The 27485-nt window shown below is 53.9% G+C and overlaps 9 protein-coding genes across 9 annotated transcripts; 6 read left to right on the top strand and 3 right to left on the bottom strand.

The window, feature by feature from the left end:
• Positions 1-271: 271 nt before the first annotated feature.
• MAA_04214 (Sec20 domain protein) lies at positions 272-1505 on the top strand (the record flags this gene model as incomplete). The annotated part of the gene is made up of 2 exons (XM_007822212.1): positions 272-567; positions 623-1505. The coding sequence occupies 2 exons, from the start codon at positions 272-274 to the stop codon at positions 1503-1505; spliced, it is 1179 nt and encodes a 392-aa protein (XP_007820403.1).
• A 188-nt stretch (positions 1506-1693) lies between these two features.
• Positions 1694-2685, bottom strand: MAA_04215 (methylthioribulose-1-phosphate dehydratase; the record flags this gene model as incomplete). The annotated part of the gene is made up of 3 exons (XM_007822213.1): positions 1694-1787; positions 1918-2433; positions 2513-2685. The coding sequence occupies 3 exons, from the start codon at positions 2683-2685 to the stop codon at positions 1694-1696; spliced, it is 783 nt and encodes a 260-aa protein (XP_007820404.1).
• A 2814-nt stretch (positions 2686-5499) lies between these two features.
• On the top strand, positions 5500-6273 carry MAA_04216 (uncharacterized protein; the record flags this gene model as incomplete). Its single annotated transcript, XM_007822214.1, has 2 exons — positions 5500-5679; positions 5830-6273. The coding sequence occupies 2 exons, from the start codon at positions 5500-5502 to the stop codon at positions 6271-6273; spliced, it is 624 nt and encodes a 207-aa protein (XP_007820405.1).
• Positions 6274-9146: 2873 nt separating this feature from the next.
• MAA_04217 (calreticulin) lies at positions 9147-11078 on the top strand (the record flags this gene model as incomplete). Its single annotated transcript, XM_007822215.1, has 3 exons — positions 9147-9257; positions 9437-10513; positions 10575-11078. The coding sequence occupies 3 exons, from the start codon at positions 9147-9149 to the stop codon at positions 11076-11078; spliced, it is 1692 nt and encodes a 563-aa protein (XP_007820406.1).
• Positions 11079-12568: 1490 nt separating this feature from the next.
• Positions 12569-14364, top strand: MAA_04218 (methylmalonate-semialdehyde dehydrogenase; the record flags this gene model as incomplete). The annotated part of the gene is made up of 2 exons (XM_007822216.1): positions 12569-13241; positions 13310-14364. 2 exons carry the CDS (start codon positions 12569-12571, stop codon positions 14362-14364), a joined length of 1728 nt encoding a protein of 575 aa, XP_007820407.1.
• Positions 14365-15200: 836 nt separating this feature from the next.
• On the top strand, positions 15201-17024 carry MAA_04219 (F-box domain-containing protein; the record flags this gene model as incomplete). Its single annotated transcript, XM_007822217.2, has 1 exon — positions 15201-17024. One exon carries the CDS (start codon positions 15201-15203, stop codon positions 17022-17024), a length of 1824 nt encoding a protein of 607 aa, XP_007820408.2.
• A 351-nt stretch (positions 17025-17375) lies between these two features.
• Positions 17376-19610, bottom strand: MAA_04220 (FAD binding domain-containing protein; the record flags this gene model as incomplete). Its single annotated transcript, XM_007822218.2, has 4 exons — positions 17376-17698; positions 17753-18793; positions 18850-19226; positions 19318-19610. The coding sequence occupies 4 exons, from the start codon at positions 19608-19610 to the stop codon at positions 17376-17378; spliced, it is 2034 nt and encodes a 677-aa protein (XP_007820409.2).
• Positions 19611-22480: 2870 nt separating this feature from the next.
• Positions 22481-23696, bottom strand: MAA_04221 (uncharacterized protein; the record flags this gene model as incomplete). Its single annotated transcript, XM_007822219.1, has 2 exons — positions 22481-23220; positions 23303-23696. The coding sequence occupies 2 exons, from the start codon at positions 23694-23696 to the stop codon at positions 22481-22483; spliced, it is 1134 nt and encodes a 377-aa protein (XP_007820410.1).
• A 1059-nt stretch (positions 23697-24755) lies between these two features.
• MAA_04222 (IdgA domain protein) lies at positions 24756-27321 on the top strand (the record flags this gene model as incomplete). Its single annotated transcript, XM_007822220.1, has 4 exons — positions 24756-25220; positions 25275-25951; positions 26006-26284; positions 26343-27321. The coding sequence occupies 4 exons, from the start codon at positions 24756-24758 to the stop codon at positions 27319-27321; spliced, it is 2400 nt and encodes a 799-aa protein (XP_007820411.1).
• Between the last annotated feature and the right edge of the window lie 164 nt (positions 27322-27485).

Genomic DNA, 27485 nt, shown 5'->3' with positions numbered 1-27485 from the left:
TCGGGTATTTTGTACCAAGTTGCCAGTTTTGGTAAGTCGGTGAATTTGTCACGCAAGAGTCCTGAACTGCCAGACGTCGCGATGCTGAAGCTCGAAAACCAATGCGCCAATCAGCCCAAACGTACCACGTCACAGCCCCACATGTGCAGTTCCCGAAAGCTGCCATGGTGTCTTGAGACTATAAACCAGTTGAGTCTAGGTGGCAGTAATTCTAGTCCTGCAATCCCCAAATATACGCAGAAGAGGACGTCTTCCCACCAAGGCCCCGAGAATGCCCCTAGCAGCTTTGCAAGAGCGGTTTACCGCTCTGCAGGAGACCACAACCCAGCTAAGGGAGTTGATCGACCGGCTCGCCCATCTCGATTTCCAACCCGGCTCCGTGCCCCAAGGGACAGACGAAGAAAGCAGCATAAGCGGCGAGTTGAGCGCAGAAATCAGTCTATTACTACGAAATGGCCTGGAAGAGCAAGAACTCCTCCGGGAAGAAGTCAAGTTCGTTCGGCCAGATGGTGACGACAAGACGATATTAAGGGATGGTGTTGAACGGCTTGGGGCCGAACTAGTCAAGTAATTTTTACCCTTTTACTCTCTCTCTCTCTTTCTCTCCATGCTGACCAAACAGCTGCCGAGGCGACTTTCGAAAAGCACGACTCGCAGCGCGAGAAGCCCTGGCCAAGGCGCAAAAACTAGAACGCCAACTCCTCGTCCAGTCCTACTCCCTGCCCGTCTCCGAGCCAGATATCCCCCAGCCCGAAGCCGAAGAAGCACCCGCGCCTGCGCCCGTGCCCCGGCCCCAACGATACGTCCAGCAGCACCACCAACACTCCAATCTTAGTCAAGACGAACGGCGAACCGTCGGCGCGAGCAGCAACGTCACCAATGCGCTTCGCCGCACGCACGACCTCATCGCTGCAGAGCTCTTCCGCAGCGAGTATGCACACCAGACTCTTACCGAGTCTTCTGCCACGCTGAAAAAGCTCGATGAATCATATACCACCATGGGTAGCATGCTTGCCAGTTCAAAGGACTTGCTGGGGACTTTGCTACGGTCACAGAAGAGCGATACATGGTATTTGCAGACGGCCATGTATATGCTGATGGTGACGGGGGCGTGGTTGTTATTCAGGCGGCTTCTATACGGGCCCATGTGGTATTTGGTTTGGTTGCCGCTGCGGCTAGTGTTTGCAGTAGGGTCCAAAACGGGCAGTGCTATGATGCCGCGGGGGGCTGGAGAGTCCGGGAAAGTCGGGGGCGTGGGAGAGAATGCCAAGGTCTCCGTAGAAGGTCTGCCTAGAGAGGATTTGCCAACGGCGCAGGTGAGAGAGAAGAGGGATGCGGGTGGCGGTGAGGATTCTATGATTGAAAGGGTTGCTCAGGCTGTGGAGGAGGCTGATCAGTTGGGGAATCTGGCCGAGGATGAAAATGAGAATCCGGAAGATCGGCCGAGAAATCCTTTGAAGAGGGTGTGGGAGCCAGAGCCGGACACGCAACGCGACGAATTGTAAAGTGCTGGGTATACAGGGCATATATTATAAAAGAAAAATTCGACATCTTCCCCATACTCCTCGTTCTGTTGAAGATGAAAGCTCCTAAACTTTTGCGCTCCTTCCATGGTCTAAATTCTTAATGCGCCTCATAATCGTTGAAATATGCATATATCCCTTGCCACAGAGTACACCACAGCCAAGAACAATCAGGGCCGATCAGGCGCAACACGAGCAATATCACTGATCCACGGGATACCCAGCTTCTTCATCTCCACCGCCAACTGGAACAAATAATCCAGACTGTGTATTAGAAAAAAGTCAGCCCTTGCTTTTGTATCTTCATCCTTCATTTTTGGTCTTGGTTTTCCTCCTCACTGCGCAAACATATCGGGAAATTTGTGAGGTCAAAAAGAAGAAAGAAAAAACTCACCTCTCACACATAGTTTTTGCCTTGTGCACATTATCCCCCCATACATAAACCCCATGCCTCCTGACGAGCACGGCATACGTATCCGGATACCTGTCCATAGCCTCCTCCAGGTACTCGGTCAGATCCTCCTCATGCGGGGTGTTCTCGATGACAGGAATCCTCAGTGTGTCATGGTAGCCCAGGTTGCCCTGCTTGGTGGTGCCCCTGGCAAAGCCCTTGATCTGCTCGATGTTGTTGATCTCAAAGACCTTGTCAAGGCCAGGGCCCTGGGCCTCGAGGAGCAGAGTGACGAGGACAGCCCACTGCGAGTGCGTATGGATGCAACAGCCGGCGTTGCGACGCGTGAAGGCGGCCAGGAAGAGGGGCGTGCACTGCGACGGCTTGTAGCACGGCGGCGAACGGAGGTAGCTGCGCTGTTTGAGGGTCGGCTCCTGGGCGGAGAGGGAGAGCACGTATATGTCTGTGTTTTTCATGAGTTCCTTCTGGACGCCCGAGGGCGCGATGTAGACGAGGTCTCTGGTTTGGCCCTCATTGTGAGTATGACGTGACTAGCTGTATGGGCGATGAGGAGGCGGCGTGGTGGTCTGGTACGTACTCATCGCGGATTGAGCATCCTCCTCCCGTGCCCGTCACCCATCCCAGGGTCCAGAACTTGGCGCACAGCGAGGGGATGAGGTTGGCGGGATGCTCTGGGTTGTCGGACGTGATGAGCTGGTCGGCGGCGTCGTCGTCGAGACGGGCCTTCTTGTCGTCGTGCAGCGTTGCCATATTGACCGTTGGGGGAAATCCGTTCAGATATAATCTCGGTACAGGGGCCCCCTGGGTCAGCAGTTCATCACAATTGGCGAGTTTCCTGGAGGCCGTGATGTTTGAGGAATTGGGCAAACGGTGAAGTACAGGTGGGGCTGGCTGGCTGGCTGGCTGGCTGACTCTGCTCCTGCCTTCATGAACGAACGGGGTGGCATGGAAGTGTGTGGACGGGGTAATACCCAGGAACGCAAAGAGTCAAGTCTACTACTACGGAGTAAGATTATTCTTATTCTTATTTGATTCTTCTTACTCTGCACATGTACCGATAGAAACGTGGGCAATGGATACAAGCCTGCGGTTGGACCATGGCTCCATGAGTTTCAGCGGAATCTACTCCGTACTTTGATGAAGCAGCTTCTAAAAGTAGTCCGTAGATGCTCGTGGTTGTCTTCGCAATGCGGGTTGGCCAAGGATGGCTGGCGGGCTTGACCCGTCACAGCCCGCCCCTCCAATGTTGTCAAGGCTTGGTGTCAGGACTCGGGACAGTCAGTCGAGCGTCGCATTTTAGTAGTAGTAGTCGGTAAAATTGATAAATTTTATCTTAAGTTCATCACGCGACATGCCTCATTTCCAGAACAGGGACCTGACGAGCAATTGTCTCGAATTTTCCGCAGTCGGCTGTTCAAGCTGTCGCAGCGCCCGGCCCGTTTGTACGATTGCCTTTTTGCTAGGGGTACAAAAAAGTAAGGACTTTGTCTTTTATTAATATTGCTACTTTAAAGTACGGAGTACAGAGTAAGGAGTTAAGGCGGTGGCCACGCTCAGCCACGACATCTGGACGCGCTACAAACGCGACGGTTGAACCTTCCATGGTGAGCACACAAGCTTTCAATGTTACCTAATACCCGTCAGTCCCTTGCTTGATATTACTACCCAGAGAGCATCTTGAGCAAGCGGTCCGCAGATCTTGGGCAACTGACCACCAAAGAAACACGAGCAAGGCCCAATCTCGTATTTTCGACGACACAATCGTTTTTCAGTGATGTCGCTCGGTGGAACTTCATGCTCGATATGCTGTGTGCCACATGTATCGACTCTCCCGCCTTTAAACCCGAAATCAACAGACTAGGCCAGTACTACTGCATGGATCCATTGACAGGCCTGTTCATTGCGCCCATGTCACATCTTGCGTCCTATCATCCCCATCCGCATTGGTGATCTGGGACAAGCGCTCAGTTCCCGGACATGAAAGAGCTGAAGGTTGGCCAAGGAAAAAAAAGACGAGGTCACAAGCATGCCAGGTGCCGCATTGTTCAGTGCACATCCCCATCAACGACTCAACGTCCATGTCAACATGCTCCCTCTACTACGGAGTGCGTAGTAGTAGTATGACCGAGTGCTCTCTGAGGACATCTGGAGATGCTTCGGAATGGGCCTGGCGCTGTTCCCGGGGAGATGAATCACATACAAGCCAGGCAATGTTTTCGGCGCCGGAGTGGCAACCAGAATTCCTACTCCGTACTGAATCACTGCAATGTCAAGTCTTGTCTCGGAGTGAGACGACAATCGGCCGACTCCACAGGACGAGACCATGAACTTGGCAACCAGACAAAGCCGTCCGCCACTGAGTGTGGAGGAAGCTGCTGCTACCTGCCATGAGGCCAGGAGGCCTGGTGGTGGGACGTGATGCGCCTTGACAGCTCAATTTCAATCCGAGTCCATCATGCGGCCATGCCGTCTCGCTGAGCGCAATCATAGTCCAGGGAAGGGAAATAGAGCTGTACGTACATACGAGAGTTAAAGAGCACTACCGTGTACAGACCATCTAGTACTCCGTACATGATGATAAAACAGCAGCGCCAGATTTCACACAATGCCAATTATATATTCAAGACGGTTCCAAGGTCGGCTCATGAGGCTGCTCCGTCCAGACGTATTCGGTACATTGTAGGGAACAGGGGCGTCTGTCTGTGTGGCATCGTGTAATTGACAATGCACCACTTGCAAGACTCGGCAGGAAAACTTGAACAAGGACGGCGTGTTGTACCACAGTTACGACGTGCTGTACTCCGTACAACGAGCATGGTATCACTCTGTAGATCCCCCAGGCGCCAATAAGCTCATTTCACGGCCAAATTTAGGACCTTGTTGCTTGTTTATGCGGATAAATGCGCCAGCCCTCGGCCCTCGACATGTATACAGTACCTGGCCCTCCAGGACCACCGCAGGCACTAGCAACGGCCGACACGAGAAACGACCGGGGTTGAGGTGCTCGAGTGGCGGGGGCCACTTTGCACATTGGCCAGTGGCGCAAACGGACGGCAGACGGCGGGCAGCCCCTCTTGCCTTGGCTGGTGGCAACGGGCAACTGGCAAAACTGGGCCCGTGTTGTCCATGTCCCAACAATAGCACGAGCCGTGTGGTCGCCCCAGATACCCCTGTCGGAAAAGTTCCTGTCGGCACCAATTGACCCCTTGCTGCCGCCCAAGCCGCCCTTAGCTGTGCTGGTGCTTGGGCGCGAGGCGAGACCACCAGCACCATAATACGTGGGCACAAACAAAACAGTGGCATGGGATACTCCATGCCTGTACCCCATACGGAGGACGTGCCGCACCAGCTGCCCGTCACCCCTGGTAAATAAAGGACCTCGCTTTCCCCCGTGACTCAATCGAGACCTGCCCCTTGCCCTTCGATCTCTTCTCTCACACGCGTGTCCTCCATTTATAAGTCTCTCGCTTCGGTCAATCGCTCTTTCTGCTGCTTCGCCTTTCAGTACTCCAGCACAACCTTAGTACCGTCCAAGTTTCTACACTTTCGAGTCCAATTGTCAAGATGCGTTTCACCACCTTCCTCGTTTCTGGCGCCCTGGCTGCCGTTGCTGTCGCTCAGTCTGGCACCCCTTCTGCCGCCCCTTCTGCCACCACTTCTGCCAGTGCCCCTGAATCACCTGCCGACAAGTGTCTGAAGGCCTGCGCGGCCAGTGATGTCAACTGCAAGGCTCACTGCATCACTGTAAGTCGACTTTTCAATCGTCTTTTCTTTACTAGTTGGTCGCGTGCAGGCCACTTGGTGTTTGCGTGAATCTATCTCGCCACTGTGCTAGCCAATGGATTGTCGCTCGCCCATCTTCTAGACCATACGCTGACGGAGCAATTGCCACAGGTTCCTTCTCCTGACGAGCAGAACGTCGAAAACACCACCAAGTGTGTTGCGGCCTGCCCCAAGGGTGACGGCAGCCCCGAACAGAGCCAAAAGTACAGTGATTGCGCTCAGAAGTGCATCGCGGATAACTTCTACGCCTCCAGCGAGGGAACTCCCAACCCTACTGGAAGTCCCGGTAACAACGGTAACAACGGTAGCAACGGCAGTTCTGCATCTGGCTCCGACGCCACGCCCACTGCCACTGCCACTGGCGCTGGTGCTTCTCCTTCCGGCACTGCCTCTGGCACTGGTTCTTCTGGCTCCCAGACCACTGGCTCGGGATCCGCGTCGGGGACCCAGACTGGCACCGGAGCTTCTGCTACCAAGACTGGCGCCGCTGCCGGCCTCACTCTCGGCTCGTCTGGTGCCTTTGTCGGTGCCCTTGCCGCCCTTCTTGCTCTGTAAATCCCAATTTTGATATACATCTTTCGGTTGTCTGAGATTGGTTGGAATACGATATTAATGCGGATGTAATGGGCGCACCTGTATTTGTATTGTATGTAGTGTGCATGGTAAGGGGAGGGGGACGTTAATACCCATAATTTGGATGTGGTTCAAAATGAAACAATAATTTGGTCCATGATAATCGGTTCTGCTGCGAGCTAAACCTTTGTGCGATATGGCTATTACGTGCATTGAGCCTGGTGACATGGGCGATGTGCAATGCAATTACATTGGTCTCATCATGGCCGAGCAACATTTATCGCCAGATCACGTACATGGCGCCGCTTCCTACGACTATGGCTCGCAACACAGTCCTTTGTCCTCTCGTGCTGAGAACAGACTCGGCAAGACCTGCGTCGACGGACGATTCAGCTTGCACTTGGCGCGACTCAATCCATTGCCTGATTAGCTGCTGCGCGGGCCGATGTAGATACTAGTAGTACTAGTAGTATTGGTGTTTTTGTCATGAATTATACGTCCCTGGACACAAGTTGAATGTTACACCAGCATTCACCCTTACTGTGTACTAGTGCAATCCTACTTGAGTACCATGTAGTCTCATTCCGTATGCCACTATGCTTTTTGGGCTGTGCTGGCATGATATTACGTAGTTTGTCTACTTGGTCACTGACCGGTAGCTCACACATAATGCCAGTATACTTGACAGCATTGCAAGCACCAAGCACCATTTGCACTTGTCCATCATGCATGGAGTAATCCTTTATTGTACGATTAGCTAGATACTCACCTATTTAAACAGGTGGGTAGGCCAACCTCCCAGATGTCATGATACTGACATCACCACGACAAAGCTACCCTACAGACCGGCCGAACCTTCGCTCTGGAGCGCACGGAATAGTTATCACCATTGATGTCATGGCACTCGGTAGCACCAAGGCATGGGGCAATCTTCTGGGCTATGGTGGGAATAGGCTCCGTTCCTAGCTGCGCCATCGGTATCTTCATATAGCTTAGTTTGAGGGCGCAAGTTTGAGAGAGCACTGGAGTGCGGCCAAGTACACACATTGCAGGTCCCTCGATACTTGGCGCGAGAACCGGGCTCCAAAAAAGCAAATCGTTCCTTGCTGTGGCTACCTACCCTGTGTGTTGTCAGAGGCATGCTAGGAGCAAGGGCCAAGAGTGTGTCGAGGAATCATTCAAGAGGTGTCACAAACTTGCCTCTACGTGTCCTCTCAACTCTCACATACTGACAAGCTGTCTTGGAGACCGCATGTCCGGCCGGGGTCCTTGGCCGCATTTGCCAAAGTCCCTCGCACCACGTGAGGGGGCGCCCAAGAACGGATGGCAGTGCAGGCGACTTGTCCCTTTGTTAGGTGCTGCATTGTTGCCGTGTTGTAAGGGTAATTACTATGGTGTAGTCGAGTTTCCTTTTAGCCACTAGGCCCTTTACATGGGTCACAGGGCGACCTGCGCACGAAGACCGGCGAAAGCAAGTCTACAAATTGAGTTTTGGGAACACCATGTGGGTGCTAGTCATATTTTGGGACTGTGACAAGTGGCGGGCTTCTTTGAGACGTTAGGACGACAAGCTTCAAAGAGCCTGGAAGAGCCTGCGACGCATAACTCTTGGTTGTGAGGTTCGGTTGGTTTCGGGCATCTTGAGCTGTGAGTGGCCGGTTGCTTAGTCAATCAAGGTGAGCATTGGAACCCTGCGTGCCTGAGCTTTTTATTTTTTTTATTTTTTTCTATTTATTTTTGGACACCTCCATTCTGCAGCATGCTTCAACTCGAATGCCTTGCTATTTGGGAGGCAGGGGAAATGCGCTATTCGGATGGCATCAGCCCAAGCAGGTATTTTGCTGCCCCGGGAGCAGAACTTTGGCCATGGCCGTCTCGGTCGCCTGTGCAGTTACTGCAACTTGGCTATTGCATGACTGAGCACCATACCAAGGACAATGTCCCGAAATGTCGGTCTCATAAGCTGCGATAGTCTCGAGAAGAGTAGATGGCGATCACGACTGCTAACTACATCTCACCCACGTAAGAAATGCAGAATGCCTCATGTCATGGTTCATCTTGTGGAAGAATAGAAGCGAAGAAGAACCATAAAGACTGAGATATGTCCCTATCATTCAGTCCTACGCTTCCCTGGCCAGAATCTCTTCTTCTTCAATCCCACTTGGAAATTGAGTGGCCATAGCACAGGATTCAAGCCAATACGCAAAAGAAAAGGTCTTGTACCGAAAAAATAACAACAAGGAAAATGAAGCCGAGTCTCGCTTTTCACGCTGTTTATTTCGCCGGCACAGCCTGTCTACCTTAAGTAGGTATTTACTTTGGTAGGTAGGTCGATACTAAAATAATGACTCGTGGGTTAGAGTTTGTGAGTGAGAGCTTCAAACTGCACGCAAACTACGTGGAGGCGTGATTAGTCATGCTTAGCTGCGTCGTGCCTGCCAAGCTAGTGTCTGGCCGCCCCCCCCCGCATTGCGCATGTGCGCCGCCGACTTGGACTTTGCCCACTCTAGCGCTGCTCCAAAAAAGTTTGGGGCTCATTGTCCCCTGCCAGGCTCGAGCAGCTTCTACCAGTCGACGTGTCCTTAACCACCCTAGGCCCTGCCAGCTCCAACTTTGCTGTCCTTAAGTAAACCTCTTCACGAGCCACTTGATCTTCACTCATCTCACCTCTCTTCCGATTCTTCAACTTCCTCTTGGAATCCTTAGCCACTCCTCGAGCCTTGGCATTGGCATCAATTGGCACTTTCTGGAGCTTGTCTTCCTGCCTTGCCTTTATTCTGAACTGACTTGCGCTGTGCGCTCTTGGTCGTAGTCTCTGCATTCCCCCGACCCGTTGGTCGAGTTCTGTCGATACCATGAAGTTCAACGCTGCTGCTGTGGCTGTCTCTGCCGCCATCTTGGCTGGCACTGCTCACGCTGACAAGCCTGAGGAGTCTCCTGTTGTTCCTGAACTTCCCACCTTTACTGTAAGCAAAGAATGAACAAAACTCCCTCCCCGGCTTTGCCCTTGAACGCATTCGCCTCGCTTGCCGTCAGATCATGTGCAGCCCACCTCGGTGCTTGTAGCCCATGTGGACACTTGTTCAACAGGTCAAGGCCGGCCAGCTCATCCGAACATCTAGAAGCTAACTACCTGCTTTGCTAGCCCACCACCTTGAAAGCTCCCTTCCTCGAGCAGTTCACCGATGACTGGGAGAAGCGATGGAAGCCTTCTCATGCCAAGAAGGACATGAAGGGTTCTGCCAATGAGGAGGAGGAATGGGCCTTTGTCGGCGAGTGGGCTGTCGAGGAGCCTTACCAGTACAAGGGCATGGATGGCGATAAAGGCCTTGTTGTCAAGAATCCGGCTGCCCACCACGCCATCTCTGCCAAATTCCCCAAGAAGATTGACAACAAGGGTAAGACTCTTGTCGTTCAGTACGAGGTCAAGCTTCAAAAGGGCCTTGAATGTGGCGGCGCCTACATGAAGTTGCTCCGCGACAACAAGGCTCTTCATCAGGAGGAGTTTAGCAACACGACCCCCTACGTCATCATGTTTGGTCCCGATAAGTGTGGCCACACCAACAAGGTCCACTTCATCTTCAACCACAAGAACCCCAAGACTGGCGAGTACGAGGAGAAGCACCTGTCGTCTCCCCCTACCGCCAAGATCGTCAAGACTACCGAGCTGTACACTTTGATTGTGCACCCCAACAACACCTATGCTATCAAGCAGAATGGTGAGGAGGTCAAGTCTGGTTCTCTCCTCGAGGACTTCACTCCCGCCATCAACCCCCCCGCCGAGATCGACGACCCCAAGGACTCCAAACCCGACACCTGGGTTGACGAGGCACGTATCCCTGATCCTGAGGCTAAGAAGCCCGAGGACTGGGACGAGGACGCCCCCTTTGAGATTGTTGACGAGGAGGCCACCATTCCTGAGGACTGGCTTGAGAAGGAGCCCACCACCATCCCCGACCCTGAGGCCCAGAAACCCGAGGACTGGGACGACGAAGAGGACGGCGACTGGATCGCTCCCACTGTCCCTAACCCCAAGTGTGCCGATGTCTCTGGTTGTGGCCCTTGGACCAAACCCATGAAGAAGAACCCCGACTACAAGGGCAAGTGGACTGCCCCCTTCATTGACAATCCTGCCTACAAGGGGCCTTGGGCCCCTCGCAAGATCAAGAATCCTGCCTTCTTCGAGGACAAGACCCCGGCCAACTTTGAACCCATGGGCGCTGTAAGTAAACCCAAGCTGCATTCGATATATCAAAAAGAGTACTTGCTAAACTTGCCTTTAGATTGGCTTTGAGATCTGGACCATGCAACCCGACATCCTCTTCAACAACATCTACATTGGCCACTCCATTGAGGATGCCGAGAAGCTGGCTGCCGAGACTTTCAAACTCAAGCACCCCGTTGAGAAGGCTCTGGCTGAGGCTGACAAGCCCAAGGAGGAAGACAAGCCCAAGTCTCCCTCTGATCTCAAGTTCCTCGACGGCCCTGTCCACTACATCAAGGAGAAGCTCGATCTCTTCTTCACTATTGCCAAGAATGATCCTGTTGAGGCTATCAAGTTTGTTCCCGAGGTTGCTGGTGGCATTGGTGCCATTATCGTGACTCTCGCTGCCATTGTCGCTGGTCTCATTGGCCTTGGCGGATCCTCTCCCGCTGTCAAGGACACTGCAGCCGCTGCCAAGGACAAGGCCAAGGAGGCCAAGGACAAGGTTGCTCAGGCTACTGCTACTGGTGCCGAGAAGGCTAAGGGAGAGGCCAGCAAGCGAGCCACTCGCAGCCAGTCGTAAGCCGACTGCTAAGATGAGGGAAGAAAGGAGAGGGGATGAATGGAATGCGAAAGGGAAAGGGAAAGGGGATGAATGAATTCTGGACAAACACAAACCTGGAGCCATGGCGTCTTGATGGACCGAGAATTTCAGAACAGTATGCGACAGATTTGGAGCAAGAAAAGAAAGGTTCAAAAGAAAGCTTTGCTAATTGCTATTTGCTGTTTTTTCTCCGAAATGCTTTGATTTTTAATTTAGTCGGCCTTGTCTCCCACGTTTTCACGAAACCTAGGAGCGATGACGGACTGTAGGACATGGCGAGCGTGTATTTAGATGGGGACGTTTCCGGCCTTGGGCGGACCCTGCCATGTCTGCCATGTACAACAAATAGGCGACATGAATGTGATTAAATGTTTAAAAGCGCCTGTTGGGTTGCATGGATTGCTTGGCTTTGGAAAGTGAAACCTAGTAGTTTGGGAGAGCATGTTCGGAAAGCTTTCCGATGCCGATGATGGGCAGAGTGGAGTGCAGTAACTGGGAGGTTCAATACTTGGTGGCTCACGTATGTATAGTATTTTGCTGTTCGAGCAATGTCACAATGTCCACGTCGCGAGCAGTGCTCGGTCCGGGTGCGGCGGACTCCCTCCGGAGTAGTAGTAATTAACTTATTAGCTACCGCCTACCGCGTGTACTCTGTACTCTGTACGGAGTACTACTATTATTACGCCAACTCACAGCATCTATTTAGGTAAACCACGACAGGGCGGTGCTCCGTATCCGGAGAGCAGAGACCACCATGGATGGGCGATTGACGATGTCCTGGCTCCGCAAGTCGGAGGTCGGGGGGAAAGGTCGGCAATGGCGGAATTGGGCGGCACGGGTGAATGGACCGGCCGTCTGTGTCCCACGATGAGTGTCGGACTGCATGCAATATGCAATTCGAGTGGTTTGGCCATCCAATGCTTAGACGCCCTCTCAGCCTCTCGACGGGGCAAAGTGGACGGCGACGAGTCTGTTTCCCCCAAGGGCTGGGGTTGCTGGGATGGTTGGGATCGCTGGGATCGCGGGGGGGTTGCCCTGGTGGCACCGTGCCACCTTGCAGACAGCTTTATTTACTAGTGGTCTGGAACAGCCAAAACCGGTCCCTGGTGATCTCGAGAACTAACTTCGTAACAGATACTCATTACCGAGTAAGCAGTGCTTGGCTTGGTCGGGAGTGCGGAGCTCTGATTCCTAGACTGACCAGTTGACAACCCAAACACTGTGCCACCCCCGGCATAAGAGCTCAAGGCCCCCCTCCCCACATCCGCGCGTAGCCGCTCTGTTAAGAAGGCGGCACCAGAACTGTCTCTCCGAGAAAGGAAGCCTGTGTGTGAAATTCCGTAACCACCACCGTACGTTGCCTCTTCCTTTTTTCCCCCTGCCCTTTTCTTCTCCCAGCCTGCTTGTCATCGCCAGCAGTGCCTTGGATCCCCTCATAATTTCTACCTTCCCTCCCGGTGTCACCAACCATGCGGCGGCTCATCTCACGAAGCGTCTCTGCCAGCGCCACCCGGTCCCCGGTGACCTCAGCCGTACCTCGATCTGTCATCGCCACCTCCAAGATGGCTTCCAACGGCTCGTCTTCCTCGGCCGTGGCCGCGAGAAGAATACATGCGACTGCCCAGCAGCTCAAGCCCACGGCTGCTCTGGCCTCTACGGCCACCAGCTATCCCAACACCCACGAGAAGATCCAGGCCGTCGAGGACACGCCGTACTTTATCGACAACAAGTTTGTCAACTCGACAACCGACAAGTTCATTGACCTGCCTGACCCGGCCACGAACAATCTCGTTACTCGCGTCCCCCAGATGACCGAGGAGGAGATGAAGGCTGCTGTGGCTAGCGCCGAGAAGGCCTTCAAGTCCTGGAAGAACACGACCGTCCTGGCTCGCCAGCAAATCATGTTCCGATTTGTACAGCTGATTCGCGAGAACTGGGACAGACTGGCTGCCAGCATCACCTTGGAGCAGGGCAAGACCTTTGCGGATGCCAAGGGTGATGTTTTGCGTGGTCTGCAAGTCGCTGAGGCGGCCATCGCCGCGCCAGAGCTGCTCAAGGGTGAGGTCCTGGAGGTGTCCAAGGATATGGAAACTCGCACTTATCGGGAGCCATTGGGCGTTGTGGCTGCCATTTGCCCCTTTAGTAAGTTCCTGCCAACAGAATTGGTTTTGCTTGGGTGTGTGAACCTGACAGCTGACCTGTCTTTGTAGACTTTCCTGCCATGATTCCTCTTTGGTGCATCCCCATTGCTACCATTACTGGAAACACAATCATCGTCAAGCCATCTGAGCGTGACCCCGGCGCTGCCATGATCCTCGCTGAGCTGGTCCAGAAGGCTGGCTTTCCCGAAGGTGTGGTCAACGTCATCCACGGCGCCCACAAGACTGTCGACTTCATCCTCGACGAGCCCGCCATCAAGGCCATTAGCTTTGTTGGAGGCAACAAGGCCGGAGAGTACATCTTCAGCCGTGGTTCCGCCAATGGCAAGCGTGTCCAGGCCAACCTGGGCGCCAAGAACCACGCTGCCGTCCTGCCTGACTGCAACAAGAACCACTTTGTCAACAGCGTCGTCGGAGCCGCCTTTGGTGCCGCTGGCCAGCGCTGCATGGCCCTCAGCAGCCTAGTCATGGTCGGCGAGACCAAGGAGTGGCTGACTGACATTGCCGAGAGCGCCAAAAAGCTCAAGGTTGATGGAGGCTTTGAGGCCGGTGCCGACCTTGGCCCCGTCATTTCTCCCCACAGCAGAGAGCGCATCCTGAGCCTCATTGACAGCGCCGAGAAGGAGGGCGCCACGATCCTCCTTGACGGACGCAACTACAAGAACCCCAAGTATCCCAATGGCAACTTTATCGGTCCCACGCTCATCACCAACGTCACCACTGACATGAAGTGTTACAAGGAGGAGATCTTTGGCCCGGTGCTGGTCTGCCTCAACGTCGACACGATTGACGACGCTATCGACTTGATCAACAAGAACGAGTACGGCAATGGCGTGGCCATCTTCACACGCTCTGGCCCCACGGCCGAGACGTTCCGCCGAAACATTGAGTCGGGCCAGGTTGGCATCAATGTGCCCATCCCTGTGCCGCTGCCCATGTTCTCCTTCACTGGTAACAAGAAGAGCATTGCGGGTGGCGGTGCCAGCACTTTCTATGGAAAGCCGGGTATCAACTTTTACACGCAGTTGAAGACTGTCACGACGCTGTGGCAGAGCCAAGATGCTGTTGCTAAGAAGGCTTCTGTTCACATGCCTACTTTGCAATGAAGGGGTTGTGTGTGTGAGAGAGAAAGAGAGAGAGAGGCGCTGGAGGCGATGGGAAATTGAAGACGGACGTTGATTTTCTGTTCAAAATTAGTTCTTACGAGTGCATGTGGTAGGAAATACGGCTTCTGGCCTGGCCTGAGCAAAACATGTCAAGAGAAAATAATAGGGTTCTACATATATTGTCCTCGACAGTGCTTGTGAATAGATGCAGTGTAAACTGAAGCCGCATGAGGGCATTGCCTACGACACGTTGGGTTGGCGTGATTTTTTGGAGGTGGCGTGACATGGTTGCTTGAACTTGATGCTTGGGATCCCGGAGGCACATGAACGGATTGGGCATTTCTGCATTAACAAAAGAAAACATACAATATATACTGCTGCCATTGTGAGCAACCAGAAGGGTCATGGACGGCTCTTGGATGAGGACACCGCTGGCCACCATGCATCCAACCCGGCCTGCCTCCAGCCGGGAATCATTCCCAAAATTGGAAGCATGACATTGACTTTCTGTCTTGAATGCGCTTGATCTGAGGGGCTAGAGCGCGGGATTACATGGATGGGCAAGCCGTGCTGAATGACGTGTCTGGTGCTCGATATGCAGATGAGTTGTGACTGACACCTGGTCTGCGAGATGCGAAGTCCGCAACACGGGTTGAAAGAGCCCGTCTATTATTAATATGTGGTTGCCATTATCGTCATTCCCTCTGTGTTGGTTCTGTATTTTTTATTTTTATTTCTTTTGTTTCTCAACATTTTACACTTAACTTGGCTGTTGCAAAAAGGGAAAAAAACGCCAAAGTCACATGCAATCTACACACACGGCAGGAGGCGCAAACATGTCGTGGATCGCCGTCCCAAGCAGGCTCTACTATAAACTCAAACGCAACACACACGCGGCCCCGAAACCAACAACAGGACCATCACCAGCAGCAGCAGCAGTGCAGCCTCGCCGGCCCCCAAACACACGACTATGCCACCCCCCGGCCATGAACCTCGCTCTCCTCCCCTACACGGTGTTTTTCGAAATCGTGTCGCACCTCTCTGCGCCCGAGGCCCTCGCGTCGCGCCGCATCTCGCGTGACGTGCGCTCGGCGCTCGTACGGCCCGACCTGAGCATCAGCCTCATCCTCCTGCACTTCCCGCGGTCGATCGAGGGCCGCGCCCTCCGCGGGCACCTGCGCGCGGGCCGCCACGGGCCTCTCGAGGAGGAGGACTGGGCGGCCGTCTTTGCGACGCTGGCACGGCGATACCACCACCTGGGCAGCGCGACGCCCTGGAGGGTCGACAAGGTGCGCGTCGCGGGGGGCCCCGGGCTCAGGGGCGTCACGCCGTGGAACAGGTTCCTGAGGCTGGACGACAAGACGGCCGCCTTTGACTACTGGGACCCCGTGTGGGCGTTTGCGCCGCGGCAGGGCGTCCTGGTGTATCCCGCCGCCGCCGCTGCTGGCGCCGCCGCCGCGACCGTCGTGTACAGGGCGAGGGACCTGGCGAGCGGCGACGAGGCCGAGGTGCCCTTTGACGCGGGCGGCAAGGTCGTCCGGAGGGTGCGCCTGAGCCACGGCATCCTGGTGGTCGAGTGGTGCGAGGAGGAGCAGGGACGCGACGAGCCGGACGGCGTCGGGGCCGCCGCGCATCGCCACTTCGCCACGGCGTTTGACGTCGTCCCGGCCTCTTGCGGACGCGGCCGCCGGCGGCGGGTTCAGGTGTCCTTCCGGTCCGAGTGGAAGACGCACTGCCTGGGCCTGCCGCTCTCCCACCAGGACCGCTTCTTCTCGACGCACAACGCGACGCACTACGTCGTCTACATCTGGCAGCCGACGCGGTCGCCGTGGGGCGAGCACGCGCCCCTCGAGCGCCTCGTCGTCTGGGACATCTCCCGCCCGAGTCCCTACCGGCCGTCGCTGGATCCTGCCGGCAGGCTGGCACCCTCCTCCTCCTCCTCCCCCGGGCCGAGAATCATGCGGCGCATCGCCAACGACGACCTGTCCGGCTGGGGCGTCCGGCAGGCCGACACGCCCCGGCTGCGAGGCCTCGCCCTCGACCGGAACACCTGGGACGCCGACGCGCGCTCGGCCACGGGCCACGTCTTCCTCGTCGAGGAGGAGCACCGCTGGTGCGCGGGCCCGCACAGCAGCGCCACGCCTCCGCGGCAGCACCACCTGCGCACCACGGGGATACCGCTCGTGGGCGACGGGCCGAGGTGGGTGGACGACTGCGGCGGCCGGGGGACGTTCGCCGAGCACGGCATGGAGTTTTGCCCCCGCGGCTGCCGGGCCAGCTGCGCCGACGACGGGGTGGACGGGGTGGACGCGGCGGAGGATTCTTCAGCGTGGCCTGGGAGGACGCCGTGCTGGCGCCACGACGACTTCCCGTACCTCACTGTCTCAGAGGCCCACGATGCGCTGGCGGGCGTGAGAATCACGGCCAGACACTGCTTCATGATGGAGACGCTGTCGGTGCACGTCCGGCCGCGGCTGTGCGTCGAGGGGGTCGCGAGGTATCGCAGCGGGGACCGGGCGCACGCCGCCCCGGATGACGACGAGGTGAGGTTCGAGGATGGCTTGTGGCCGCAGCTCATGGGCAAGGGGTGCATTGCTGGTGATGAGCGATGGGTTGTGGGCGAGGATGAGGACGGGGACGTGACCATTTTGATGTTTTGACAACCCCTTACCATGACTTATGATGATGCCTGAATACATGAATATATGATGATATGAGGGGCCACGAATGTAATGTTTTGCATAAAACTATGAATAGCGTCGGTCGTGAGAGCTTCTTCTCCTCTCTTGTGTGTTGGGCAGCGTGGGTCTGTATAAATGTGATAAACTATACGTGTGTATGAACCTAGATAACGCCTTGCCATGCCATACCCTACTTTTCAACCCCCTCCCCCCCCCGGGAAAATCATACATGGTCGTGCTAACATGAACGAATTCAGATGTGGCAAAATTTTCCGCTCGTATATGAAATAGTGTAAAATTTACCCACCACTCCTTTTGTTGGGCATATCCTTAGCTTTTAAGTGCTGGGGGAATCTGCAAAAACCCACTGAAGTAATCATCCAACCACTCGGCCGCCCTCTCGCCCGAATCGTCGTTGCTTGTGTCCCACCGCCCGACAGAGCCGACGTACCCATCTGGGCGGACGTTGACAATGGCTACCTCGCCTGGCTCCAGATTGCCGAGCCACTTGTTCGTGCACAGCGTGCCGCGAGTATCTTGCTCGGGAATGTTGTCAAGGTACAGCGTCCAGCGGCTATCTTGCAGCATGGCTGGGAGATCGCAGATTTCCATTTCCGCCTTGGGCATGGTTGCTGTTTCTTCGTTAGCGATCCCTGAAGGATGATGTATATATGCAGAGGCTAGTGTTGGGGAAGTGAGAGACATACTGATTAATGCAAAAGTAAAGAGGTGGCTGACTGCGGTATAGCGCTCCGGACGGATGTAAATGTCCTCTGCGGAACCCTTTCTGGGTTGCTCAGAGTAGGATTTGCTCGCCGCAGCGGAAAGCTGGCTTACAAACGATGAATTCCCAGCAACGGCGTGGCAAAAGGTTGACAGGAAAGGTGCAGCCTGCTGGACATCCCACATGAGGAGGAAGATCCTGAATTGACCCAACATGGGGATGTCCAGCTGGACATCCACGGGGTTCGAGTCAATGTATCGGGTTACTTTCGCTGGAGGCAAGAGACATCCGGGCCGGGCATCACCAGTAGGAATGGCAAAGCTGTCTGTCTCGGTGCGGTTTATGGGGCTGCTGGAATATTCTGCGCCGATTCCAGAGATAAAGCGCACATTTGCCTTGAAGTTTTTGGCCAGGGCAACCGCATCGCCTCCCGCAATCTGGTTAGCGTGTTCGTAGTCAAAGTTGACCAGGTCGAGTGCTATCTTCCGTCTCTCCTCTTCATAACTTTCGAGCAAGACTGGCTTGGCAAGCCCACGGACGGCCAGGTTAAGCTTCCACGAAAGATTCCACGAGTCGTGCATGGACGTGTTCATACCCTGGGCGGCCTTGGGTGAGTGCGTGTGGCTCGCATCGCCGGCGAGGAACACCCTGGTGTTGGCGTCGGAGAACCGACTGGCTACACGCTGGCCAACTTGGTATCGTCCAAACCATTCAATATACTTCCAATCGACGGAGAATGGAGCCATGATCTTTCTGGCTTGTTCCGTGACGAATTGCTGGCCGAGCTGCCGACGGTCCTCGGTGGCCCATGTCTTGAGCTCGATATAAAACCTTGTCATGTTTCTCTCACGGGGGATAATGAGAATAGAACCGTGCTCCTCTGAATACACTAGTGTTTTTGACCAAATGTCTGGAAAATCTGTGATGAGCTCTCCATCCAAGACTCCCCAAATTGCAGCCTGGGACATTCCGATGGCTGCTACATCGGGAATGCTCTTGCGGACTTTGGAGTGCGCTCCGTCGCCTACACTCTTGTCAGCGAAAGATCGCGCTCATGAGCAAATTTCGGAGGGGACATACATCCAACCAAGTATTGTGTAGTATAAGTCTTCTTGTCCTGGGTTACATTCGTGCGGCAATTTACTTGCAACTGGCCGGTCTTGGCAATATTCTCATAAGATTCAAAAGAGGCGTTTCTGCGCACCGTTTTGCCTCTCTTGGCTAGATCTTCAATGAATAGACTCTCTACGATGCCTTGGTGAACCAGTAAAATATACGGATCAATGACATCAATTACGGGTGGGTAATGAATTTCTCGGCCTAGTCTGTGCAGCGGCTTCTCTTTCGTGGCTCTCCAGAATGAAATATCATAGACACGGACTCCTCGTTGGAGTAAAGGGTCGGCTAGTCGTAGCTGTCTGAAGGTCTCAATCGTCTTGGGTTGTAAACCGTCCGCCCTGTGCAGCAAAGATGTGAGTTTCTCCATCCATAAGTCATTGCCACTTTCGAATTACCAGCACGACGGGCCATGATATTTCTCTCCCTTACCTTCCTACTGGTGTTTGGTCGGCTCTATCATCAACCACTTCGGCGTGAATGCCGTATCTCGTCAGAGTCGCCGCCATCATTAGGCCGGCCGGGCCTGCACCAATAACACATACTTGACAATCCGACGGCGGCTCGGGGAAGTTTCGTAGCTGGGAGAGGTCGGCAATAGTGGCGTCTTCAGCATCCTCATCTACAGGCTCCATCTGCCGTTCCACCGCAGTTTCAACGTCCATATCGGTGGTTGGGGTCGCATCTGCTGAACGCTGGGGACTAGATAAAATTCCCGGTGCCATGCCTCTGCGGTTGCTTATATTGCGTCCGGCTTGCGAGTTAAAAGGTCCGATTTACAAGTGGAATTGCCCCAGCTTTTGCTAATGCGACCGTGTCTAATGATCCAGGGGAGTTTTAAGTTTCGAAACGTAGAAGTGTTTGTGAGTCGTCGTCTAGCCGGCACGAGAGTCGCTATTTCTAAGCTGTCTGGAATGATAAAGAAAAGCAAGGTTTGTTCGCCCCCCCCGCGGCAAGGCACTTGCTAGACTTTTGAGGATTTCAGCTCTCTATTAATACCACCCACGTACGAGATGTGATGTCAAAAGTGGGCGAATAACGATCAACAGTCCGAAACCCACAACTGTTGGGTGGGCCAACCAATACTGGGAAGCGGCAGTCGACTAGTTAACGTGTTACTCCGTTGAGCACGGGCAGATGGTTCCGGAGACAATGCAGAGAATAGGTGGTACGATACTCCGTAGACTTGAATCGGTGATCTTGGCGGTCGTCCCAGGAGAAGGAAGAGAATTGCAATCAAGGATGGCAGTGGCTGGGCGGTGCCGGAATAAAATATTAGGTACGAGTTTGTGGCAACGCCTGGCTTCCACCTTCCGCTCGACTAGAAGCTTGAATCACGGACTGTCGTCGGTGGCCATGCTTATGCCGTGTTCCTTGTGCCTCTGCCTCTTGCCCCGTAGTCCGTTCCCCGTACGAGTGCTCGGTACCAGTGCCATGGCTTCTCTGGCCGCCATCAAATAAGCTGGTCAGCGGCTCATCGGACAGCCCCGGCAAAAGTCGAGTCGTAGAAGGAAGGGCAGGAGCCTGAGGTCAGTCAAACAGCCAAAGCCCTAGTCGGGCACCAGAGACATCATGGGCCAGGGCGCTGAGGCTGAGGAGGAGGAGGAGCGGAGGCCACGGGCATCATCTGGCACCTGGTCTCAACGTTGCAGCAAAAGTGGCATGACTTGATGGCGTGCTGAGTGAGGTTTGGGAATTTGTGAAGCAAAAATGGGCTGATCTGGCGGACAAAGTCGGTGGGGCTCCCGCCGCTAGCGCCAGAGGGTTCGACTTGGTTCGACTTGGTCCATCTTGAGTGGTTGAATTGACTCATTGGTACGGAGTAGATGGCCAGATGGCCAGATTGGCAGCTGTGTCAAGGCAAGTGCCAATCTGGTGCCACTTGCCTGCTCAATCTTGTGCCAGGCGTCCCGCCAGGCGTTGACCGTCGCCCGTCCCGGCGACTTCCATGCGTGGCAGCTACGTCCAAGGTCCTTATGCCGGGTTGCTTGCAGCGCACGCAATCAAGCCTGCAGTTCTTTGCAAATGTTCCGGTCCAGTCCGTAGTCTGTACATACGGAGTACATACATATTCCCTTCATCTGTCTCTTCTGGCTGATCCGCTCCTGCTCTATTTGGCAGAAGCTTGTACAAACACCTCTCGTGATTGGTCCACCTCCAGATCACAGCCATCGTTCGTGGATGAAAGTGGTGCCATCATGCACGTCTCGTTGAAGCACACTTAATTTGAGAAGTTTCTGTATTCCGGAGTACATCTCGAGCCGTTGGCCTGGTTTCAGCCATGAGTCCCATGAGTCCCGGCCTTCCCCAACACTGCAACCGTCACACCGCGTCAACAGTGCCCTTTCTACATAACATAGTAGTCGTATATGCACTCGAGGAGCTTGTACCATATGGATTCGACTTGACGTTTCCAGTCTTGCTATTAGTCAAGTTGCAGGCGGCTTGTCCGGAGCCTGCAACTTCCATGTCAAATGTTCTTCCCTGGTGCTATCCCCATCCGCCGTGTCCTTGCAAGCTAAACTGACCACTTGCTGCCGTCAAATTCTCATGTGCCTCTTGCATGCTCGAATGCTCAAGTGCCCCTAGTGTTGTCCCACCCCGCCATATCTCCCGGTGATCGATCTTCTAAACCCTATATCCTTTCGCATATTATGTACGGAGTACACATCCCAGGTTCCCAGCGCTGTGAAATTTGCTCTGACCCCCAGCTAGCTAGATCATCATGCGACATGCTTCCTTCCAGCAAGCAACTAGAACGATTGGTCCACAAAAAGATCCCTGATGATATGACCAAGTTCTTTTGGCAACGCATAGCGTATGTATGTACGGAGTACATACGTACGTAGTAGTACGCATCTCTCGACATCGTTGTGTGCCATGGATCAGACTTTGCAATCGTACCAACCGGAAGCCAATCCATATTACCTGCGTTCGCCCGTTGATGGTAGGAATCAAAGCCCTGTCCTGTACTAAGCCGAACAATCGTCTCATGCAGACGCCGAGAACCGAGCTACGCAAAGCAGTCATAAGGCTTGATGCTGTTATGCAACCGCAAGGGGTCCTTACCGGGACAAGGCGGATGAGGACTACTTGCATGACAGATCAGACCACCGTACCGCTCTACAGTTCAAATGGGTCATCCAATCGAAAACAATAGTGTCGGTGCACCGACCACAAATGTAATAATCTAGACGCATGGCCGATATGTCCGGGAAGGGCATTACCAATCGGCAACCCGATATTAGTCGTACAGACAGTGAGCGACTACTAGCCCTTCTGAGACGCGTGTAAATACATACGTATGTGTGTGTGTGTGTGTGTGTTTACGGGTTAATAAACAAATAATATCACAAACCATCCACTCCGGCTATCGTAAGAGACTACATACATACACACAGATGCCTTCCCACATGAGGACCTATAGGCACGGAAGTATTCGAGGTACCGGTACGTCAAGTTCCAAGAGCTTAATATCCTCAACGCGTGTTCGCCGAGCTGTTACATCGTTCCGTCCGATATCGGCCTCATATATCCAGAACTTGCAGGAGCAAAATCACACATACATATAAATGTGGCCGATCATTTGGATCCGTTATTCCTCTGAAATCAGCACGGTGCTCTCGCTTGGTTCGGAATGCTGGCCGTCCACGGGTTGATACAGAGTACCAATATCCTGTACCACTTGCCTCCCTGACCAGTTCTTCATGCTTCCCTGGGCCTTGGATCTCACACGGATGCCATGCCAGTCGGGCAACGCTCGGAGCCATGACAGCATCGAGGCGGCCTCGGGCAGAACGACCGTTCCACTGCGTCCGGTGAGGACCTGTTTGACGACAGCCTCGGCAATAGAGTCGGGATGCAACATGGGAGCGACGAATGAGTTGCCCTGGTTAAAGCCTGCAAAAAGGGCGGTTTGAGTGTGTCCAGGGTGGACCGTAATAGTTCGAACCCTGGGAGCATTGTAGCGAAACTTGAGTTCTCCGGAGAGGCCCTCGTGGAAAGCCAAGGCGGCAGCCTTTGAAGCACCGTAGTCGACCATGTCGGGAAGACCAGCCCATGCAGCGATCGATGATACGGTGACAATTATGCCGTGATTTTGAGAAATCATGTTGGGTAAGAATGCCTTGGTGACCCAGTAGTGACATAGAGCGTTGACATCAAAGGTGAATCGGACATCTGCTGGCTCAGAGTCCATAATAGTCTTGCCTCTGGCGACGCCGGCGTTGTGGATAAGAACAGAAGGATGGCCGACTTCAGCTCGAATCCGGTCTGCCGCCGCAATGACGGCATCGGGCGATCTAAGGTCGCATTGATAGTAGTGTACCCTCGAATCTATTCGTATAACTAGTTAGCCCATGGACTCCTCTTTGGACAGAAAAACAGAAAACACGGAGTACTGCCGGGCCAAACGCACTGGTCTTCATGGTCATGGGCTGAACATCGAGTACAACAACGGTGATGCCCTTCTCGGCAAAGTATCGCACCATGCTTGCGCCAATGCCAGCAGCACCGCCAGTAACAAGAACAATTTCCCTCGACCAGACATATTTGTCGTCGACCCAATTGTTGCGCAGTTTGTCTGAATACCAAGCACTCAGGCGTCGCAAGATGGCAAAGTAGAATAGAACTCTAAGGCGCCGGGCGGCCTTGGGGTGCAAGATGGCCCAGTCTTGGCCTTTTTTGGAGAATCTCGCAAGCAAGACGAGGGGTAGGAGAAGGGCTGGGTTCCCGGCGGTTCTGCGGAAGAGCTTGAGGACAACATCAAGGCAAAAGCCCTCGCGGGGTAGGAATCCCTGATGCATCGGCATGGTGTGAATGTGGGAATCTACGGTTTTGAGCACAGAACTGAGCCTCAAACAATATCAAGTTGAGTTGTATAGACGGCCGCGAATTCGGTTGGGCGTGAAGATGGGTTTCCTAGACGCAAAAGGGCTATTAGAGGAGACAAATGGCGAGAAGATGGACCTGGTATAAGATGAAAGTAGAAGAGTGTAGTCAAAGCCGGTATGAAATTAATATACCCGGGTAAGTTGAACAACCGGCTGCCTCAAACGACAACAACTCCTGAGCCTCAACATGTCCAGCGCAAAGAGCTAGCTAGAGCCGAGGTCCTTGCCGTTTCTGGCGAGGGCGTGCGTGCGGGGAAGGAACCGTGGCAGCTGTCATAAGCTGGCGGCGCTGTGGAGTGTTATTATGGTGAAGCACCTGCGACTGCCGAGCTGGGGGCACGTGCATGCAAACTCTAGGATATTTGAAGACCAAGAGCTGAGACCTCTTTGACCTGCGCCTTTGTTTCCGGGGCATAGCCGAACGGACGCACACGGCCTCACAAGACAGCTTATAAGAGTGACGAAACACTCGAAATAAACTCAAAGTGACACTTTCAAACTCACCGTCATCTTCGACATCTGACAACTCTACCGGAAACGGGCGGCAAGCGACGGCAGGTTCTTACGGCACAAAGCCCCAGCTGTCGGGTCTTGGCCACGCGCCAGGCCGCTTAAATGCCCTTCCACGGGCCCCAACGGTTGCCTCCGTCCGACATTTGAGCACTGGCTTGCGGAGCTCCAAGCTTCCAAGCTCCAGACCCACTTTGACCATCTCCAACCAATGCTCAAAATGCAGTCACTCGGCCAAGGTTGATGGCTCCCTAACTTACATTGGCTTCACCTTCAACCACGGTTCTCCTTTTCTCTCACCACACAGCTATTCGAGGCGAAATAAAAAGAAAACGAAGCCATCTGTTGTGACATTTGGCTCATTTCTGGAGCCCCGTTTAATTGCATCACACGCCCTCTTCCTCCTCTGCCGTCGTCAACTATCAGCAACAGCTCTGTGAGCCGGTGCTCGGCATGGCAAGCACTCTAATGCGGGCGATTCGGCCCACGCCGACCCTATGCAAACATGGACTGCGTCATGCGAGCCGTTTCCATTTGTCAAAATTTGTCTGCTTCCAGTTTACGCGTTCTTGGGGACGCAATGGCGCGTCGGAGTCTACCGGTTGCCGAGGCTTTGCGAGCAATAATTCATCAAAGGGCTCGCCGGCCCTGGGGGATTGGCTGTGCGTCTCAGACGAAGTTGCCGACGCTGTGGCCAAGAATAAGCCTATGGTAGCTCTGGAATCAACCATTTACACGCATGGTGCGCTGTCAAAGGACCTCCCCTTGGAACATGAGGACCTTGTTCGGAGTCTTGGTGGTATACCGGCAATCATTGCCATAGTGGATGGGGTGCCGACCGTAGGTGTGTCGGGCAAGGAGATGATGCGCATCGTTGAGAGAGGAAACGCCGCCAAAGTTTCACGCCGGGATATTTCATATCTCGTCGGCATGGTGAGTGATGCACCATCATACGTGGTCGTGACCGTTTACTGACAGGTTGTGCAGGGTATTTCTGGTCGCAGGATGCATGGTGGAACGACCATCTCAGGGACCATGTTGCTCGCAAGACTAGCTGGTATCAGGGTCTTCGGTACCGGCGGCCTTGGTGGTGTTCACAGAGGGGGTCAAAATTCAATGGATATTTCTGCAGACCTCACCGAGTTAGGACGTACACGCGTGGCTGTCATTAGCAGCGGCTGCAAGGGGTTTCTGGATATTCCCCGAACATTGGAATACCTAGAGACGCAGGGCTGTGCTGTTTCAACATTTGCCGACGGCCGAGAAGGGAAAATAGACTTCCCTGCTTTCTGGGCCAGAGACAGCGGCGCCAAGAGCCCGTCGGTCGTCAACACGGAGAAGGAAGCAGCATCCATGATACTGGCACAGGAACGGCTTGGAATCGAGTCAGGCCTCCTGTTTGCCAATCCAATTCCCGAGAAATTTGCCGTGCCCTCAGACGAAATGCACGCGGCCATCGAGCAGGCGGTGTCGGAAGCCAATGAGAAAGGCTTTACTGGGAGTGCCAACACGCCATATATCCTGCAAAGACTCCGGGAGTTGTGTGGGGAGAGGGTTGTTTCGGCAAACAAGAATTTGGCCACCGCAAATATTACACGAGCCACTAATATTTCTGTTGAGTTGTCGCGGTTGCTGGCGAACGAGCCTCGGCCGGCGACAAGTTCGTAAGTGGAATCGTGGTTGCAACGTGAAAGACGTTTAGGTCTAATTGTAGATAGCAAAAATGCATTCATGCCCCCACACAGCCCAGTCTTTCTTAAAGCGCAAGATGCAACCAACAGCAAGACTGACGTCCTCGTTGCTGGGGGCGTGGCTGTTGACCTAAGCTGTGATTTCACCGGTTCCAAATCTGGAGATGCTTCACCGCAGGCGCATACTTCTAATCCCGCCTCCATTACTCAGTCAATTGGTGGCGTTGGCCACAACGTAGCTTTGGCTGCGCATTTGGCGAGTAGCAAGACGAAGGTAGACTTCTGTAGTATGGTCGCTGACGATATGTAAGTCCGGCCCTTATGCTGTCACTCCGAAATAATCAGTTCTGACCGCGTTGTATAGAGCTGGCTCAACTGTTGTTTCTTCTCTACATCAATCTGGACTGGACACTGCACATGTCAAGATGCTTCAAAGCAAAGAACACGCTGGCAGCAGAACCGCTCAATATGTCGCCATCAACGATGCAAACCGAAATCTTGTCATGGCAATGGCTGACATGGGTATCTTCACTCAATACTCTTTCCCCGAGGAATGGCGGTCAACAGTGAAGGCGACTTCACCGAGATGGTTGGTAGTTGACGGTAACTGGAGTGCCAGCAGCATTAGAGAATGGGTTAGCATAGGCAAAGACCACAACGCGAAAGTTGCATTCGAGCCAGTGTCCGTTGCCAAATCAAAGAGCCTATTCACAAACCAGCGCGGCATTCCCAAGCTTGACATCTTTCCCCATGCAAGCGTCGACATGGCGTCTCCAAACACGTATGAGCTGGCAGCCATGTACGAAGTCGCAAAGGAGAACGGATACCTGGACTCCCAAGATTGGTTCAAGGTCATAGACGCTTTTGGAATGACGGGAGCCAGAGACCGCTTCGTAAGGCTCACATCCGCAGACTTGACGGACACGGGAGTGCCGGTGCAATGCGTCAATCTGCTACCTTATATACCCACTTTACTGACAAAACTTGGGCCGAATGGCGTCTTATTGACAAGTATTCTCGGTCGAGATGACCCGCGTCTTCGGGATAGAGATGCAGAAGAGTACATACTGGCAAGGGCGTCACCGAACCACCCTACCGTGGGCGGAATTTACATGCGGCTTTTCCCACCAGCAGAAAAAGTTGAGAACATTGTATCAGTCAATGGTGCTGGAGATACGTTTTTGGGCGTTCTTGTTTCTGGATTGGCGCAGGGTGGGAGTGTTGAGAAGTTGATTGATGTGGCTCAGAAGGGAGCTGTGTTGACATTGAAGAGTACGCAGTCTGTCAGTCCGAAATTGAGGACACTGGAGGATACACTCACGAAGACCGTTTCTTTTAGATGATTATTTAATTGGACAATAAAATCAACATTCAACTTTTTCCCATTTCTGGTGTTACTGTGTTGGGTTCATATCATGGATTGCTGTGACCCAAGTTGCTTCCACAAAAATTTCCAACATGTATTACTGTTGATGTAGAAAAATATAGTCTGAGGAGCAGTCATGAA

The sequence above is a fragment of the Metarhizium robertsii genome (assembly GCF_000187425.2).
Source record: "Metarhizium robertsii ARSEF 23 chromosome Unknown MAA_Scf_5, whole genome shotgun sequence".
NCBI lineage: Eukaryota > Fungi > Ascomycota > Sordariomycetes > Hypocreales > Clavicipitaceae > Metarhizium > Metarhizium robertsii.
This window is presented reverse-complemented; position numbering and strand designations above follow the sequence as displayed.